Source organism: Triturus cristatus, chromosome 3_2 (assembly GCF_964204655.1).
Source record: "Triturus cristatus chromosome 3_2, aTriCri1.1, whole genome shotgun sequence".
In the NCBI taxonomy this organism is placed as follows: domain Eukaryota; kingdom Metazoa; phylum Chordata; class Amphibia; order Caudata; family Salamandridae; genus Triturus; species Triturus cristatus.
The window spans coordinates 421,442,350-421,460,929 of record NC_140584.1 but is presented as its reverse complement, the minus strand read 5'-3'; the positions used below and the strand labels follow the sequence as shown (position 1 = coordinate 421,460,929).

The 18,580-nt window shown below is 44.5% G+C and overlaps 1 protein-coding gene across 2 annotated transcripts in view; it reads right to left on the bottom strand.

The window, feature by feature from the left end:
* DLGAP3 (DLG associated protein 3) overlaps positions 1 to 18,580 on the bottom strand; it is a 1,216,386-nt gene that overhangs the window by 57,958 nt on the left and 1,139,848 nt on the right. For both annotated transcript variants that reach the window (XM_085648009.1, XM_085648010.1), the window contains one exon: positions 12,110 to 12,468. In XM_085648009.1, the coding sequence (XP_085504135.1) occupies positions 12,110 to 12,468 (359 nt within the window). The remainder of the gene's footprint in view (positions 1 to 12,109; positions 12,469 to 18,580) is intronic.

Below are 18,580 nucleotides of genomic sequence, written 5' to 3'. Positions count from 1 at the left end.
GTCATAAAATATTCTGCGGTGACATGCACATCAGTTTTGGGCATTTTGAATCAGCATGTTGTTGTGTTTAAACAGTGACACGGACACCTGGGTAAAACAGTAGCAAACACTCTGGTTTGGAGTAGTTCTATATATATCATAGACTCTCCAAAATACTGTCTAGGACATACTGTTTCGCTTGGGATTTATTTGAAAGTACAACTTTACAAATGTTATCCTTACCATATATATTTATTTTGGGTTTAGGGCGTTTTGTTCATTGTCAAGTTGGTCATGCAGGCTGTGAACCCCCCACCACCATTTCTAGAGACACCCAGTACTCCCAGCATTCCGTGGAAACAATGGTTTGACAGCTTTGAAATGTATCTTGATGCCATTGGGGCATCGCAATATATAGACCAGAAAGGAAAAAATACATCCTGCTATATTCTTTGGGTTTTGAAGGAAAGGACATTTTTAAGCAGCTGCCCAACCATGTGCTAGCTGAAGGAGAGAAGTTAGATGACTTTCAAGTGTCAGTAAAAATAAATTGGTTTCAAGATTTGATGTCCAGCCCAGTTTGGTTGTTCTGCGTCTTAAATTTTTCAAATGTTCTTAGATGCAAAGTGAAGATGTTGACGCATATATTAGAGCACAAAGGAAACTATGTTCTCAGTATGAGTTTAGAGAATTCCATGATCAACTTGTAAGAGATCAGGTCGTTGGTCACTGCTCCAACAAGCATATTCAACAAAAACTCTTGAGTATGGTTAATCCATTGTTGGAAGACGTCAAAAAAGTTCCAAAAAGTATGGAACTAGCACAGATATCTCTTAAAGAACTCAATGCAACATCATCTATAAAAGAGAATTTTAATGTTAATGTAGTGATTTCTGGTCTGATGCATCGCAAAGAAAGTAAAGGCACTGAGAACATTTTTCTAAATGCACAAAAACATGTTTTAGGTGTGGTAATGCACCACACAGTATAGGGGGCCAAGAATGTTTAATGCAGAAAGTGTGGCAAAATTGGACATTTAACAGACTAGAGTGCTGAATGGGAACAGTATTGTAGATGAGAGTGAAGAAGCTAGGGATCAACTCATGGCCAAAGCTTTCCAAGACATGATAGTGGTGGTAGTCACGGAAGACAATATTGTCAGTGGGGATCTGAGTGAATGCGTGGATCCTCATGTCGATATTGATCTGGGTGGCAAGACTTTGCATTTGTTGGTTGACTCAGGAACGCATATTCCAATTATAACGTCAGCATTATTTTGCAAAACATGGGGTGAAAGAATGTTATGTGATAGTGATATACTGTTCTTCCATGAGTTGGGGTTGAAATCTGTGCCTACCCCGACTGATTGATTGTTTTCTATTAGAGACTGATCAGTAATCTGGCCTTCTAGAGAAAGATAGCCCTTCTCAATACCTGAGGGGACGCTGCTGCAACATAGATGGCAAGTTTCGCAGCAGATGGCAAAGAACACCGAATTACTCATATAGAACTGGAAGTAAAAGTTCCACAACCCTAAGAAATTTGACATTACTTTTACTCCCTTTATAGATTGTTGAAAATGTAGAAGTCATTTGAGCTGAATGCAGAAAGCTACTTCGATCTGGTTTTGATTTATCACTATGAATGAAAATACATAATCACCATTGCCAAAAAACTATGGCCTGGAATTTGTAACGTATTTTTCTACTTTAAAAAAAAATGCTGTATTGCTTTTTCTGATGGATACTTCTAACCACAGATTTCTCGCTTTAGAATGCTTCCTGAGTGCCAGACTGGAGCCAGAAACGTTTTACAGCAGTGCTCCAGTGCACCGTCAGGTGGCATGGTGTGGCTCCCAGCTGATTCCATACTGCTCTGGGATTGTTGGAGAGGAACAGTATAGAACTGCTGCTCTTGCACACTAACACAAGATCTTTTCTTTCCCAGCCTTCAGACGTTGATCCAGAGCTCCGCTTCCAACTTTTTTTTCCCGACAAACATCTAAACAATTTCTCCAATGTAATAAGGAAAGATGTCCCCACACAAAATGTCAGGTTTCAAGCTATGTCACAACTGCAAGAAACAGATGTCAATCACAGACCCACATAAGGTGTGACATTAGTGTCTGGGTTCAGGCCATGATTCTACGACATGCAATATGTGTGACCTCATTCATCCGAAGGCGATCTGAGGCTGGAAGGCATAGCTGTATGTCACAGATAACAAGAATAAGTTGCAGCCTTCACATAGGTCCCACTGGTGATCTAAGTTGTGTATGTGGGCCAAGTCTCAATTGGTGTTCCAGTGACCACTCAACTTCATACCCAAATTCCTCCAATAAGTCCAAGTCTAAGTGCAAGCACAGGAAAGTGAAGTGAAACTTCATCCCATCTCTCCCCTCTGACTCTAAATAAAAAACGCGAGGGCGTCAAGATGTTAGCCGCACATCTTCAAGGTCTCTGGACATTGAACGGATTCCTTAGTTTGTCCCAAAATACCCTAAATCTCCCAGGCCTTCACTGAACCCTCAGCAGTTCAACAATTTTAAGAAGGAGTTGATGCAAATGAACAATCCACTCCCTCTGGCACCCATTTGGTCTCCATAGAATCCACAGGCAGGACCATCTCCAGCACAGTCTGTTCTGCTGATTAATGGGCCCATACCAACTATGGTACTTCGATGTATTCCAAGACCTAGATCCACACTGGTGTCTGTTACACCAGCACCAAGGTCGATGCCACCAGGAAGAGGCACTAGTGCCGACACATCAATGTCGGACCTTAAAGCAACTTTTGCTTGAGCCTATGCTGTGAAATTACAAAAGCACAACCAGTCACCATGCAATCTAACTCTAACCAAATGCCTCTACCAATGTCGTACTAGAGGCTTCATTGTCTTTTTGGTTCTGACTCTGGTCCCATGCCACAGCAGGGGGCACCTGACGATGTTGATGATGGGGATGCTTGCTGCCTTCTCACTATACCGATGATGCCTTAAACAATGATTTACAAACATAAGTGGGCTTGACACCTTATCTGAGACAGCTGTTGACTTATCACTTTGTGTTACCAATGGAGGAGAATGTTTTGTTTGAGGTGGTTATATGAAGGGCAGCTGAAGCACCAGAATTACAGCTGCAGTCTGATTGAACAAAAATAAATGTTCTAACAAAGATCTTTTAGCCTGAGCCAGCTACATCTGAGCCCTGACTTCCTTTTAATCATGCCCTCACGGATCCTTTGATAGCTACTTGGTCGAAGCCTTGTTCTACTCTGCCTGGGAACAGGCAGGTGGCCAGTCATCACAGACCGGCACCTGGTGACCCTGATTTTCACACCAAGCACCCCACTCCAGAAAGCCTTATTGTGCAGGCCTCAACCAGTAAAGTGATTTTTATTACATTTCAAACTACTCTGTTGGACAGGGAATCCAAGAGGATTGAAGTGTTTGGCAAGCACAATTTTTCCAGTCTAGCACTGCAACCTGTAAATTGTGTTTGTTTACTAGGTCGCTACACACAAATGGCATCTGGGACTTAGCCAACTAGATCTTGCCGACATCCCTGGAAGCCATTAGGGACTCTTCAGCTCAGAAATTCATGATAGGCAGGATACAGCCAAATATGTAATCCACACATGTCTAGATACTACAGATTGTGTGGGGAAGACAGCCAGTACCAATGTTATACTTTATTGCAGTACTTCATCATTGCCGGAAAATCATCCGTACGACATCATTGCCGAAAAACCCCGTGGAACGTGTATGCATTACACAGGGTTTTCTGGCAATGTACACAATGGCCATGTCTGAACTGGGGTGGCAGAGTGGGCTAAAGAACGGTGATGGATTATACCCAGATCAGTTGACTGGGGGTGAGTGCTTGCAATGTTCAACACTCCGTCCATCATTTCCTTTGGTTTTGCTTTGTTCGCCATAAGTTGGCAGGGTATGCTCAGACGTGAGTCCCTTGCTCACTTTGCCACTGGATTCAAGCAAGCCTGGCTGAAGACAGCTGAAATGCCAGAAACCGGTCCTAGGAAGCTTGTTTCTGGTCCAGGGAAGACATGGCTTGGCAGTTCGGGCTGGACTGTTCCCATGAGGCAAAGGGTCAGACTGATTTGCACATGGCCATGTCTGAACTGGGGTGGCAGAGTGGGCTAAAGAACGGTGATGGATTAAACCCAGATCAGTTGACTGGGGGTGAGTGCTTGCAATGTTCAACACTCCGTCCATCATTTCCTTTGGTTTTGCTTTGTTCGCCATAAGTTGGCAGGGTATGCTCAGACGTGAGTCCCTTGCTCACTTTGCCACTGGATTCAAGCAAGCCTGGCTGAAGACAGCTGAAATGCCAGAAACCGGTCCTAGGAAGCTTGTTTCTGGTCCAGGGAAGACATGGCTTGGCAGTTCGGGCTGGACTGTTCCCATGAGGCAAAGGGTCAGACTGATTTGCACATGGCCATGTCTGAACTGGGGTGGCAGAGTGGGCTAAAGAACGGTGATGGATTAAACCCAGATCAGTTGACTGGGGGTGAGTGCTTGCAATGTTCAACACTCCGTCCATCATTTCCTTTGGTTTTGCTTTGTTCGCCATAAGTTGGCAGGGTATGCTCAGACGTGAGTCCCTTGCTCACTTTGCCACTGGATTCAAGCAAGCCTGGCTGAAGACAGCTGAAATGCCAGAAACCGGTCCTAGGAAGCTTGTTTCTGGTCCAGGGAAGACATGGCTTGGCAGTTCGGGCTGGACTGTTCCCATGAGGCAAAGGGTCAGACTGATTTGCATATGGCCATGTCTGAACTGGGGTGGCAGAGTGGGCTAAAGAACGGTGATGGATTAAACCCAGATCAGTTGACTGGGGGTGAGTGCTTGCAATGTTCAACACTCCGTCCATCATTTCCTTTGGTTTTGCAATGTACACATCTACCTGATGGATACAACATTTGATGGGTCCCCACTTCTCAGTGAGAAGGCTGGCTCTGCTTTGGAGAACTCTAGGGACATTAGAGCTACTGTGCACTCCTTGGAATTGAGGACTACTGCTGAATATTTCCTTCTCCATTTCAGAAGGTTAATGGGCTATGCCAGAGTGATGGCATGTAGAGAGAGACAGCCTTCCTGACCAGTGCAGCAGACACCCCAGTCCTTTTAAGGCAATGGACGTGGGTCTCGCAGATGACCTCAAGGCCAGCAGGGACATCAGTACTCCAAGTTCTATTCTCATGCTACTGCAGCCACTAAAGAACTTTAGTTTGCCCTTAATGACACATAACAAACTGGCGGGGGCATGATTCACCATTTCTCTTATGTTGGAAAACGAATTGTCAGACAGATGGATCTTGCAAATCCCTCAAAATAGCTGTGTGCTACCTTGTCTTTTTGCCCTGTTGTTGAACTTGGCCCTTTTTGCAGGTTAATCCCAGAACCTTTTGCCTTCCTCCTGTGACATATTGTTGGTGGTTTTATGACTATGGGCACTTTACCACTGCTGATCAGTACTAAAGTGTATATGCTCTCTTTGTAAATTGATGTTATGAATTAGAGAATTCCATGATTGGTTATTTGATTTACTTATCAGACCCCAGTACAGTTCATCATAATCTGTGCCCAGGGCCTGTAAATCAAATGCTGCTGGTGGGCTTGCAGCACTGATTGTGCCACCCACAGAAGCAGCCTGTAAAATGTTACTCAGGCCTGCCATTGCAGAGCCTGTCTGCAGTCTGGGCCTGCCATGTTGACTTGGCAACTGCACATACTTACCAGTCCCTAAACCTTCCCTTTTCTACATGTTATTCACCCTTAAGGTAGGCCCAAGGTACCCCTGTGGGTAGGGTGCATTGTATGTGAAAGGTAGGACATGCCCTGATGTGTGTAGCATGTCCTGATAGTGATATACTGCCAATTTCGTTTTTCACTATTACAAGGCTATCTGTTCCCATAGGCCAGAATGGCAAGTTAGTTTATAACATCTTATAAACCTAACTCACCCTGGGAACAAGATAGGAACATAAAGTTTAGTGTGACTGAACTCAGAATGTTAAGATGCATCTTTTAGTGAGGGGGACTTTTACATTCTGTGTTTGAAAATACCACTTTTAGAAAGTAGGTATTTTCTTGCCTAACCATCCAGTGTGCCTCTGCTAGGTTTGTGTATTGCATGTCTGGCTTTTGGATGACAAGGGGTGGAGGAGGACTGTGGCTCCAGACGTCTGATGGGTCAGGGCTAGGCTGGATAGGCGTAGTCCGCATTTGGAGTGGTGGGAGGAGTAGCACCTTCACCTGAATAGGGCTGTGTCTGCCTTCCCCAATGACAGCTCCCCCTCTGTGGTGTGTCAGAAGCCAGGGCTCTCACTGACAAAGGAGGTTGTTGTGCACTTGCAAAGTGCCCCCCAGAACTGGTTTTGGTTGGGTACAGACACTCTCTGTCTTCAGAGAACAAAGGATTTTGGTGTATTAAAAGAAGGGCCCAGACCCCAAACTTTTAGATCACTTCTGGAAAATCAAGAGGAACCTTTGCCAAGGAGAAAAGCCGGAGAAGCTGAGGAAGATTACTTCCCCTGTGCTGTTTGCTGTTTGGGGTTGGCCTGCAGTGGCTACTTGCTACCAAGGAAAGGAGAACAGGACTTTGCAGTTGCTTTGTCATCTTGAGGAAGATCTCCAAGGGCTTGAAACTGAGCTTGCCTCCTGTTACGAAGTCTCAGGAACACAAAGACTTCACCCCTAGCTCCACTGAATTTCCTTGCTGGGAATTTTAACCTGCCAAGAGGTGCCTGCTGCTGTTTAGGACCTCTAAAGACTGTTTGTCGCTGGGAGCTGGAAGATCAACGCAACGAGGAAGAAGCATGTCGCATCCGCACCGATTCCTGATGCATCGCCGAGCCACGGGGAAGAAGCGTGCCGCATCCGCACTGGGTTCCGAAACCTTGCCGAGCAACCAGGAAGAAGCGCGCCGCATCCATACCAGGACCCGACGCATCACCGAGAAGGCCATTGCAGCACCTGCCGTGCGGCTGCAAAAGTTCACGCATCATACTGGATCGATCGCATCTCATTGAGCTGCCATTTTGTTGCATCGCACCGGATCGTCGCCACGCATCGAGGCGCCATCTTGTCGCATCGTAACCGGAATGCAGTAAGAAACCGATGCATCTCCTCCTCTCCGGTAAGGAACAGACGCATCACCTCCTCTGCGCTGCAGTAAGAAACAGACGCATCGCCTCCCCCGAAGCAAGGAACTGACGCATCACCTTCCCTGCGACCCTTTTGTTTGTTTTGCATGACGCATCTAAGGTACTTTGTGGGAAAAGTGTTGCATTTACAACTTGCATTGAACTGAACTATTTTTTACCATTTAAGAGCCTTATTTTTGATACTGTATTGTGGATTTCTGTCGTTTGGTCTTGTGTTGGTTTAGATAAAGATTACTTTTTCTAAACTGGTGTGGTGTCCATTTGAAGTGTTTTCACTGTGTTACTGTATGAGTTCACAAATGCTTTACACACTGCCTCTGAGATAAGCCTGTCTACTCGTGCCAAGCTACCAAGGGGGTGAGCAGGGGTTATTTTAGGAGTGTATCCCCCTTACCCTGACTAGAAGCAAGAGTCCCTATTTGGACAAAGGTACCTACCTCTGCCAACTAGAGACACCCATTTCTAACACCTGCCCACTATTGTTCCCACACCAAAGTGGATTTCCAATGAGCACCAGTCCATTCTGTTACGGAAGATACATCTCTTGCTTTCCAAAGGTGCCATTAAGAGGCCTAAGGGCTTTGTAAAGGAGGGGGTTGTTACTCTTAATATTTTCTTGTTCCAAAGAAGGACGGGGGTATCAATCCCATTCTGGACCCCCTACCTCTAAATGCCTTCCTGCTGAAAGACAAATAAAAATGCTCATGCTGACCAAGATTCTGTCAGTTCTCATCTCAGGCGACTGGATGGTGTCCTTGGATTTGCAGGGCTCATATTTTCATATACCTGTCCTACAGTCCTACAAATGTTGAATCATGATTCAAGTTTGTTGTGCTGCCTTTTTGTCTTGTGTTCATGAACATTGTAGTGGTGGTGGTCAGTGCACATCCTAGGAGGTTGGGAATACCTGTTTTCCCGACTGGCTATCAAAGGGGTAGACCACCTCTGGATAAGGTGAATATATAAACATCTGTAGGGTTTACTATTTACAATGTGAAGCCCCTCCTGACTGCTTTACAGAGGCTTATAATCATTGGAGTCCATGGCTTTTCCTCTGCTGCAAAAACTACAGGACATTCAGAATATGATCCTGATATTTCAGGCTCGATCTTGGTTCACAGTGAGAGCAGCACTGAGACTTTTTGGCCTCTTCACCTCCTGTATCCTCCTCCTCAGCAATTCCATGAGGCTAACATGTGCCCTGGAATGGAACTTGATGTTCAAATATTCCCAGCATCAAGGCAATCTGACCAATGCCATACAGGCGTAAGGCGAGATGGCTGGAGGCATGAGTGGTGACTGCTCAAAAGCATTTGATCCAGCAGGAAAATCCTTTTCATACCGCACCCAAAGTTGATGGTGGTGATGTTCGCACCTCTGCTGGTCTGAGGATGTCATCTGGGGTAGGTGGAGCTTAGAGGGCTTTGGACTCCAGCGGAGGGATTGCTTCACATGAATCTGCTGTAGTTGTGGGCCATTTGTGTGACTTTGAAGGCCTTCCAGCAGTCCATCAAGGGAAGGCTAGTGCAGATTCTCATGGACAACACCACCACCATGTGGTACTGTAAAACGCATAGTGGAGAGGGTTCTGTGTTAGGAGGGTCTGTGCCTCTGGAGGATGGGGTGCCAGGGCATTTTCCTGATTAAGAAACACATGGCAGGGTCCCTTGATGATACAGCAAATGAGCTGAGTAGGCGCTGTCTGGCAGATCACGAGCAGCATGACAACCCGAGATTGCACCATTGTCTTCCAACAAGGGAGAGAACATGGTTATATCTTTTTTGACATCATCAAGAACATGCATTGTCAAACGTTTTGTGGATTGGAGTTTCCCTATGAACATTAGTTAGGAGATGCATTCCGGCTGGAATGGCACACGGGACTGCTGTATGCCTTCCTGCTCATACCTCTTTTGGCCTGAGTTCTTCAAAAGATCAGGAATGACTCAATCCTAGTGAGCACAGTTTGGGCTAGGAGAGTGTAGTACCTCGACCTTGTGAACATGAGCATCAGTCCTCCGATCAGGCTGCAATTTCGCAAGAACCTTAGGTCTTAGTAACAGGCCAGGTCATCCTCTTGAATGTGTACAATCTAGAAGCATGGAGATTGGGTGATGACAATTGATTGCATTTAAGCTGCCACCTGAAGAGGTGGATATTATCCTTACCACCATGTGTCCTTCCACAAAGTCAAATTATGTCAGCACTAGGACAAATCTGTGGCCTAGCAAGAGACTAACCCTTTATAAACACAGCTGTAAAGCATTCTTTTGTTTGCTTTATCATTGGCCCATCAAGGACTTGCTGTGGGCACCATTGAAGGATACTTGTCAAGCCTTTCTACGTTTGCTGTCCCAACCATCCATCTTTAAACACCTGTATGATGAGATTTATAAAAGGTTTGACACACGTATCCTCCCAAACTGTTCATGATGCTACAGTGGGACCTTAACTTGGCGCTGATGTTTATCATGTGTATGCCCTTGAGCCGATGCATAGCTGCTGAGTTGCATCTCATGACCTTAAAGACTGTTTTCATCATTGTAATCATGTCAGCTCGTTGCATGAGTAAATTTCAGGCACTTTCATTGCAACCACCCTACATCACTTTTTTTCAGTCAAGTTGGTGCTGAGGACTTGGGCAGCATTCTTACCAAAAGTAAAGACTCACTTCCAAGTTGAGCAATCCATTACTCTGCCTGTGTTCTTTCTTTCCCCACACAATTTTAAAGAGGGGGAGAGGCTTCATTGACCAGACCCAAAAAAGGCTTTAAGCTTTTACATTGATTGTACCAAGGACCATCAAGCGGACGATCAATGTTTTGAGGGGTTCTCCGAAGCACAGAAAGGGAATGCTGTGCAGAAGAGGACCCTGTTGAGGTGGATAGTGCTCAGCACTAGGATCTCATATGCACTGGTCAACAAGTATCCCCAGAAAGTCTGAAAGCCCCTTCCGCCTGGGCCAAGGCTGATACTACTGTTTTGGCTAATGGAGTGTCTTGTCTTTGATATCTGCCAGGCTGCAACGTGGATATCAGAGTGTACATTCACAAAGCACCATTGCCTTGTCAGACCGGTCTGACAGGAAGGACAATATGCAATCAGCATAGAGGTGCATGGTGCCACCTAGTGGCATGCAGGCCCAAAGTTGTAAAAAGTTTCCAGATCCAGTTAGGCACCTCGGTATTCTTAGGTGAGGAATCTGCAGTTAGATAGATTATATACCAGAAAGAGTGTCACAAAACTTGTTCTTGTACAACAATTAGCCAAACTTCATCTTCATAACTAAATGTATTTCTTCTTAATATTTTACTAAACACTCAACAGGGGACAAAATCCACGGAAAGAAAGAGAGATAGAAAGAGTGTGTGCGTGCATGTATAGATGAGTATGAGCCAGAACTGCTTTTTTGCCCAGTCTAATTTAGAAACTTAACAGCAACCTGGATTTTCTGTATATCAAGGCTGGACAACATAGTCTGCACTTGTGTCTGTAGTTCTGCACCAGTAACAGTGCAATTTTGCAATAATATTTGCACCGTGTGGTGAGGAAACAACTGAGTTGTGAAGGGACAACCAGTGGTTTATTTGTAAGAGAATAAGTGCTGGGGCTCAAAGTATTGCTCAGAAGCCCGCAGCCGATGCATTCGAAAGTTGGAGGTGCTGAATACACTTGCTGTGTAGTTTTGATTCCTTCTTATGACTCTTTCATCCACTACCAGACACTCCCAGCTGCTTTATCTAACTTTTTGAGGTTCTTTTTTGCCTCTGCTTTTTTCCCAGCTATTTTCTGTAGTTCTCTTCCTCATTTTCACCACGTTTTTCTGGGTCAAAGTTTGATGGAGAAAAATAAGTGCTGGTCCCAAAAAAATGTGCACCACACCTGTGACTACCAGCTCAAATTAAGCACTGGAGACAACATTTGCAATTGTCTACTACAAAATGTCATTTCGTGTACCATCCAGTAGGCACAATTGTCTTCTTTGCACCGGTCAGCATGTGCAAGTGTCTTCTTATGCACTGTCAATGTGTCCATATGTTGTTTTTCTACCCACCAGTGAAGCAAAGCTCTTTTTTGAAATGGTCAATTAGTTAACAAACAAGGGCAATAATGTACCAGCATTGGTGCAAAATTGACCAACACTAATAATTTGGCCTCAACTTTGACTCTGTGTATTTGCTGTTAAACTTGGTTAGTACATGATGTTTAAACCTGTTTTTAGGCCTTCCATTTTTAGCAGAAAAGTAACTTAGACATTATAGAGAATCATTTGCGCTGGAGCAAAACCTTTGGTCAAATAGATCGCTAGGATTAGAACACCAATTTCCTAATTCCACAGTCATAGACCTATCCGGTACAACACGTTACATTCACTAGTCCACAGGTTTTTTGAAACTATGGAACATATCCTTGGCACAGAAAACATTCAGAAGGCCTATGCGTTTCTCAAAAATAAACCCTGGCGTACCTTATTGTTAATGGCATAAGTCCTGCCTGATTTTCTAGTCAACACTATTTCCTCTATCTTCTTCTTTCCTTGGAATGTACTTCATTTGGGAAACTCCATTCAACCCTTGAAATGGGAAATTATATTGGGGACAACATGGAGGTACAGCAAGGCACAAAGTCAAAAGTTCCATTTTATTTTTACTTCCCACCAGCAACACTCTACTTTGCACTGTTACATTTACAGACTGCACTTCCTGTTCTCCTCTGAAGTAATGTTATCTTTTGAGGGTTAAAGGTAGCTCACAAAATGGAAGGTATCTTGATTAGGAAAGAAGCATAGGGAAACCTTGGAGCTATGATAGCTGCACAGAGCTTTTGAATAGGGAATTTGAATGCAAGTAGTACTAAGGAACAACATATTTTTCTTAATGTCAAAAGTCTATCTCCTCCAGTGTTGCACTACGTGTTAAAGAGAACTATATTAAACAAAGGTACCTGGACTCCAATGGATGGGCGCCACTTTCTCTGTCGCAGTCCTGCTTTGAGATCTTCCCGAGAAGGGACGGGCTTAGGTATCACAGTGGTGGGTTTAGGGGAAGCCCGATGTTGGACAGTAGATAGGTCCAATGACAGCCCCCGTGCCTTCGACATTGTTGATGTCTTCGTTGTTTCTAAGTTCTCAGCTGAGTTGCAATGGGCTTTGACATCCTTGGACCATGGAGGTACCCGGGATGGCTCCTTGTGCAGGTATGTCTCATGCGTGGACTCCGTGCTGCTCTGGGCCGTGACCGAGATGATAGGCTTGGTAATGAGACGTGGAGGAATTGGTGGCGGAGCTTTCCGGTAACTGAAGGCTGTCATGAAAAAGGTGCAGTTAGGTATTAAGTTAATTGCTGCTAATTCATTCCACAATATCACCATGAAATAAGAGCTTGCCTTCTGAAAGTGCTCGATTGTGCAGCGCAATCACATATGTTATGCACGTCACGGATGTTTTTAACTTTTGTGCCAAGAGTCTCACCTTGTATAACAAATTTCCAACCGATCACCTTGTCCCAGACCTTTGGATATTATGAAAGGGCATGAAAGCATGTCAATCCACTCAGTCTGTCTGAAGATGTAGTGTTTTTATTCCACAGTTCTCTTACTCCAGAACCATAGAGCAGGTGTGATGTTATTTGGACGTTGTCTGCTCTACAACTCCTTTTCTTCGATTACTCTTTGGTTACAAGGTTACGCTGGTTAGAACGAGCAGAATGATGAAACCAACACCAGCCATTTGCAGCCCGACAGAACACATTGTGGCTCATAACATTGTATACCCAGGTTCTGAAGGACACCAGGCAACCCCATTACGTTTAATGCTAATTAATAAACATAACTTTCACGCTCTCCAACCCACCCGGATAGGCCATCTTAGATACAACCATACCCATATTCCATATGGTTAGAGAGTATTGTCATGCGCTTTTTAGGGGTGACCACAAAAATAAAACATTTCAAAATAGTAGGTCCTACAAAATGTAATCAATAGTGCGGTTACAGGGACTAAAGTGTTTAAGGACAATTTCTCATCTGGAGAAATCTTCAATTGATTGTACTCCAAAAAAGTTGGAAATGCACATCATATCTCTACTGAAATTTTTAAAACAACAAGGAAACTTGTCCATCTGCTAATCCTGCATCTGGGATCCCACACAATCCTGATTCATCCTTTGTTCTTTGTATGGCCATTTTTTCCATTTGTTGATGTTGGAGGCAGTCTAACATCTACTGCATTCCCTGGAACTCAGTTGAAATTTTCACACCCCTCCCAGCCTTCCAGAGAGTTCAGCCTGTATGAAAATGTTTAGTCAGCACCGGCAAACAGTACAATTCACAACACAAAGATCATCTACTCTTTGCTACAGTGTGTTGGTAATTCAAGTGATGTTTCCGCTGCTCTCACAGCCATTACTCTTGAACACACTGCTAGTGGTCCCTTAGTTACTCACTGCAGTGCCTGGAATGGAGCACAATTTTCTGTGATTGACAAATACCATCATTTATACCATCATTTCATTGACAAATCACATAGAAAATGAATGAGTGACAAAAGTGAGAACTCTAAAATTCTAGCTTTCAAATCAGTTGTTAGCTAGGCAATTTGAGGACTTTTTACGTCATTATAGATCGTGTAAAGATAATGTCCGTTTTTCCTTACATACGGCCTTGGCAAATATTATTGTCATTTAGCAATGAGGTGTTATCTACTTGGCAGCAAACTTGAGATTGGCAAATGCAGAACCCACTAACAGATAAAGCCCCATGTATCCAATCCTTTTTCCCTGCCTCCTCTTGGCATGCAGAGTAGTCATGCCTGCAGCTTCCAGAGTACTGCTCCTGTCGCGGCTCGCATGACTTGCGGGTGGGTGGGTTAGGCGGGTCACGCAGGGGTTCGAGCGGGGTGCGGAAGGGAATTAAAAAAAAAAGTACCTTATCCAGTCCCGCGTTTTCCTGCTGTTTTCCCTCCCCTAAGCCAATCACAACGCTGCAATGGCAGCATTGTGATTGGTGCAGATGGCGCCCAGCTGGGAGCTTGTATGGAGGCCATTTTATCTATGTAGGCTGCATGCAGCATACATAGAGAAAATGCAGAGTGCGCATCACTGGTTTGGTCGGCCCCAGAGGGCCGTCCAAACAGTCAGGACCCACAGCATTGGGCAAGCCGCCCCTCCCTGACCTGAACCACCCACCCGTCCCCAACCAGGCATACCATTCTGCATTCTCGCAGCGCGAGAATCAGAAACATACAATGGTATTTGAAAGACCATTTTATCTTTCTGCTTCTCGCACTGCGAAAAAGCAGTGGGGCAACGCTCCTCCACCCTAATGGAGGAGCCGCCCCTGTACTGCTCTCCCCACAGGAAGATCCTTGTTAAGCTTTGCTCTCCTCCACATTTTCGAGAATGCTTCACATGATTTCCTCGCTCACTGTGAAACAAAACTATTTTGTCATCTGGGAGCCTAAGACCTAGGGCACATTTTGGGCATCCAGATAGAAGGGCCATTTTAAAAAAATGCATAAAAAAGCTCACCACAAACACTTATCACGGTGGCAGACGTCGAGACAGAGATGTGTTTTCTCCAGGTAGGGTCAGAACTGGCTTTTCACCGTGTGAGCGTGGTTGTAGCTATTGCTGTGGGCAAGGAACAGGGTACTCAGCAAGCCTGGTTTCCTTTTAGCTCACCAGTATAAACTTTGGGTATACTTGGAATATGCCTGCTCAAATGCAAATCAGAGATAGGGGGATCATTTGATTAAAACAATAGATATTTAATTTTTAGGCTAGGATGCCTACAGCAGCTCTGTTTGATATGCACATACCTGGACTTAGTACTAATGTTCCTGAACCCCTTTTGTGAATGAGATGATATTTGTGCTGAAACAATATTCTGCCACTTGTATTCTCATTAAAGTGTGTTGAATGAAACGCTGGCCCTTGCAAATCGAATAAGCTCTGCCAAGTGTTGAGACCAGAGCATCTCGGTTTAAATATTACTAGATATTTATCAAGGGTATGACCAGTGAGCAGTGGTAATATTGTATAAATTCTATAATATCATCTCATGTGAACATTTGTGTACTTGCTGTAGCTTGGGAATTTATATTAACTGGCTTGCACAACCGGATGTCATTTTAACCAAATTGGTACCTTACAGAATGTTGGCTTAGATTTACAAAGGTGTCATGCAATGCAGCGCAGCACCCAAAGGTACAGCGCTACATTGCGCGACAGGGAGAGAGTACTGGGAGTGCCATATCTACAGAGATATGGCACTCTCCTTCTCGCTCCCTAGCGCCGGCGCAGAATTTTGCTGCATAGCTCCATGCACACACCTTTGTGCCATAGTACAAGGGTGTGTGCGTGAGGCTAGCATAGGTTTATTCATTCAAAGGTTCCCTTCTAGTGCAAAATACATACTCTGACTAGACACGTTTTAAATCTTTTCCTCCTTTGTAGTGTACTATATAGTGCAGCACACATGCAAAGGTGGAAAAAAAGACACCTACTTTCCAGGAGCATTATTGGTGAAAAACCCTGTCAACTACTGTTATTAGATAGGGTTTTGTGTCAAAAAGCATGGGTGGTCCATGGGAACGCCTATATACCACCCATGTAATGCCTCCAATACACTAAGTAACGTAAAGCAATGCGTTGCGTTGGTTTGCATTACTTTTCCTTACAACCTGCACAAATACCAATATGTGTTGGTTTGTAAATCCCCAGAAAAGGTTTTGTGTCAAATGAGCATTAAAAATGTAACGCAAACCTGACGCAAAACCTTTGTAAATCTTGACTGTTATTTTGTTTTCATTATAATGGTTATGCAATAAAAGCAATGCCAGTAAATTAAATGGGGTGGGAGGTGAACTCCACTCTGCCAATGGAGTTCGCTGCGTTTTGCCCACTCCGCTCTCTGCATAGTGCGCGGAGTTCCAAAAAACTCAGCGAAGCAGCGCAAAGCGGAGTGTTTCCTCTCGTGTGGTTCACCAATGTTAAGTTGGTGAGCACACGTGAGGAAGATAATACGCTAGACTACCTCCCGGCGAGATTTCTCAACGTGGGCGGTTGCAGCAGGTAGCCACCACTCGTGTTGACATATCTGCTGCTTGCATTGAGGAAGCTGCTGCTCAATTACAACATCTACTTGAGCAGCAGAAAGAAGCAGCACGCTTTTGCGCTGCACATGGTGCCGTTCATGCAGATTTTATAGCGCGGGACAAACTACTGGTGCTAAAAATCAGCGCAAGCAACACGACCAACCATACTCCGCTGCTTGCGGAACTCCACCAAGCACAGCAGAGTTTTTTCGGCTCTTCGGAGAGTTCCACGTAGCAGAACTCTGCAAACTCTACCCAGGTCTTAAATGAAATCAGAGCATGTTGTGTTGAGATCCAGGGCCGGCTTTAGCACTGGTGGTGCCTAATGCGACAATCCCGTCATGGGCGCCTTCCCCATGCTCGTCCTCATCAGATTCCATCACTACCACCCAACAAAAATGCCCTTCATCTCTCCATAGCCCCTCTCTCACATACATATCATTTGTTTTAAAGTGCTGGCAAAGGCTGGCTTTACTAATCTGCTCAGCTATTCGCTTAAAATATAGATTTATTCTTTGTAGCAGGCATATTAACCTTCTGCGCTACTTTCTGGCGAGTCAAAACTCCAATCTCTCTCTAGCAGGAACATTAATCAACAGAGAGTTATCTTGACATTCTTATTGCTGCCTGAAAGTGAAACGCACAAGAAACTCTGCAGCAGCTGCTTCTAAATCGTAAATTAATCCTAAACACAGCGCTCAGTGCGGCTACACCGATGGCACCCCCAAAGCCAGCCCTGTTGAGATCTGCACACCAAACAATGCCTAGGCAGCCAGATGTTGGACTGAGCAAATGCTAAATACAACTCCACAAGAAGTAGGAATCATTGTCTACAAGAAATACTGTTCAATGCCTCTCAAATATTCTTAGGGGCTGCGAATTCTGCAGGCAGCTGAACTCTCTCTGAAAGCACTTGAGAAGAAACGTACTTATTGCCAAATGGCTCTCTCTTCAATGATGTTTCTACAGGTCATTAGAAATAAGCAGTAGTGTGCATTATTTGACCCTTAACTTGAGATCTGTGATCACCGGTCATGTCTTTCTAATGAATATGTGACGCTACAACGCGGTCGTTACACCGCGGTACGTTACATCGCAGTTATTACAAAGCAAGTCGTTACAACGACTTGTGCTGGAGGGCGCTGGACTTAGGAATAGTATGATTTACTATTCCAACTCCAGCCTACTTAACAGTAGGGAAGCTGTTGGAATAGTGAATCATACTATTCCTTAGTTTATAGCGCCATCCAACGCAAGTCGTTGTAACGACTTGCGTTGTATTCACCGCGATGTAACCGTACCACGGTGTAACGACCCCGTTGTAAAGGTCGTTCGCCCTTTCTAATAACTCAGAACTCTAGTGATGCTCTCTTTTTCCTTCCCTGTGTGTTTTCTATGGTTGAAGGGAGTCAGAGACAAAACAAGGTGACAATGATCAGAGGGTTGAGGGTCTCTGTGGGTCGCAGGCTCCAATCAAAGCCAAGCTGGCCCAGCGCTTCAACCTCATCAGATCCAATGTTCAATGGGCCGGCTAAGGAGAACAGCAAACGCCTAAGTCCTCCGTGACAACAGATTGTTGTGTATATTGTTTAAATAAACGATAATATCAAACCAAACCATATAACCCTTGATAAGAATTGTTATATTTAATTGAACAACCAGAGCACTCCAAAACACTGCTCATGAACTCAAATGGCATTATTTACATGGCTGATGATATTACCTATCACTTCAACAATAACATCACTGATGTTGCTTCCGCATATAATATTGTTTTGAAAAGAAAGCCTATACTGTCATTGACAGACAGCAGATACATAAAGAGGAAAGCCCACATGATGCGATTGGTGAAATAATTGTGATGTACTTTGTTATATCTTGTGTAAGATCATGAACTGTGGATTGTGTGGGTGTCACAGTTGTCTTGTTGGTCAGAACAGGTAGGTGGTGTGGTTTTGCCGATTAACTATAATGCCTGCTCAGGTAAAGCTTTGCCAGGACATCTGTAATATTTTAAGAACAGTATCATGGGCTCCAGTGTAATATTAGTAGAGAATGATGAAGATTTTTCTGGGATGGAAAAAACAGAAATGTGATCGGTGGAAAGCTTGCAAAGGTCTCAGCCACCGGCAATCGCTCTGGCACGGGGGCTGGCAGAGCAGAGTACAAAGGACTGCAGTGCCATCAGGGCACTGTCTATGCCTGGGACCTGCAAGTATGGTGCCCAGGGTATGGCAGCCATTGGAAAGTACTAGAAACAGGACAAGTCATGGTCAATAAATTACAAAGACTTCTATTGACTCTAGCGATGAGGTGACTCA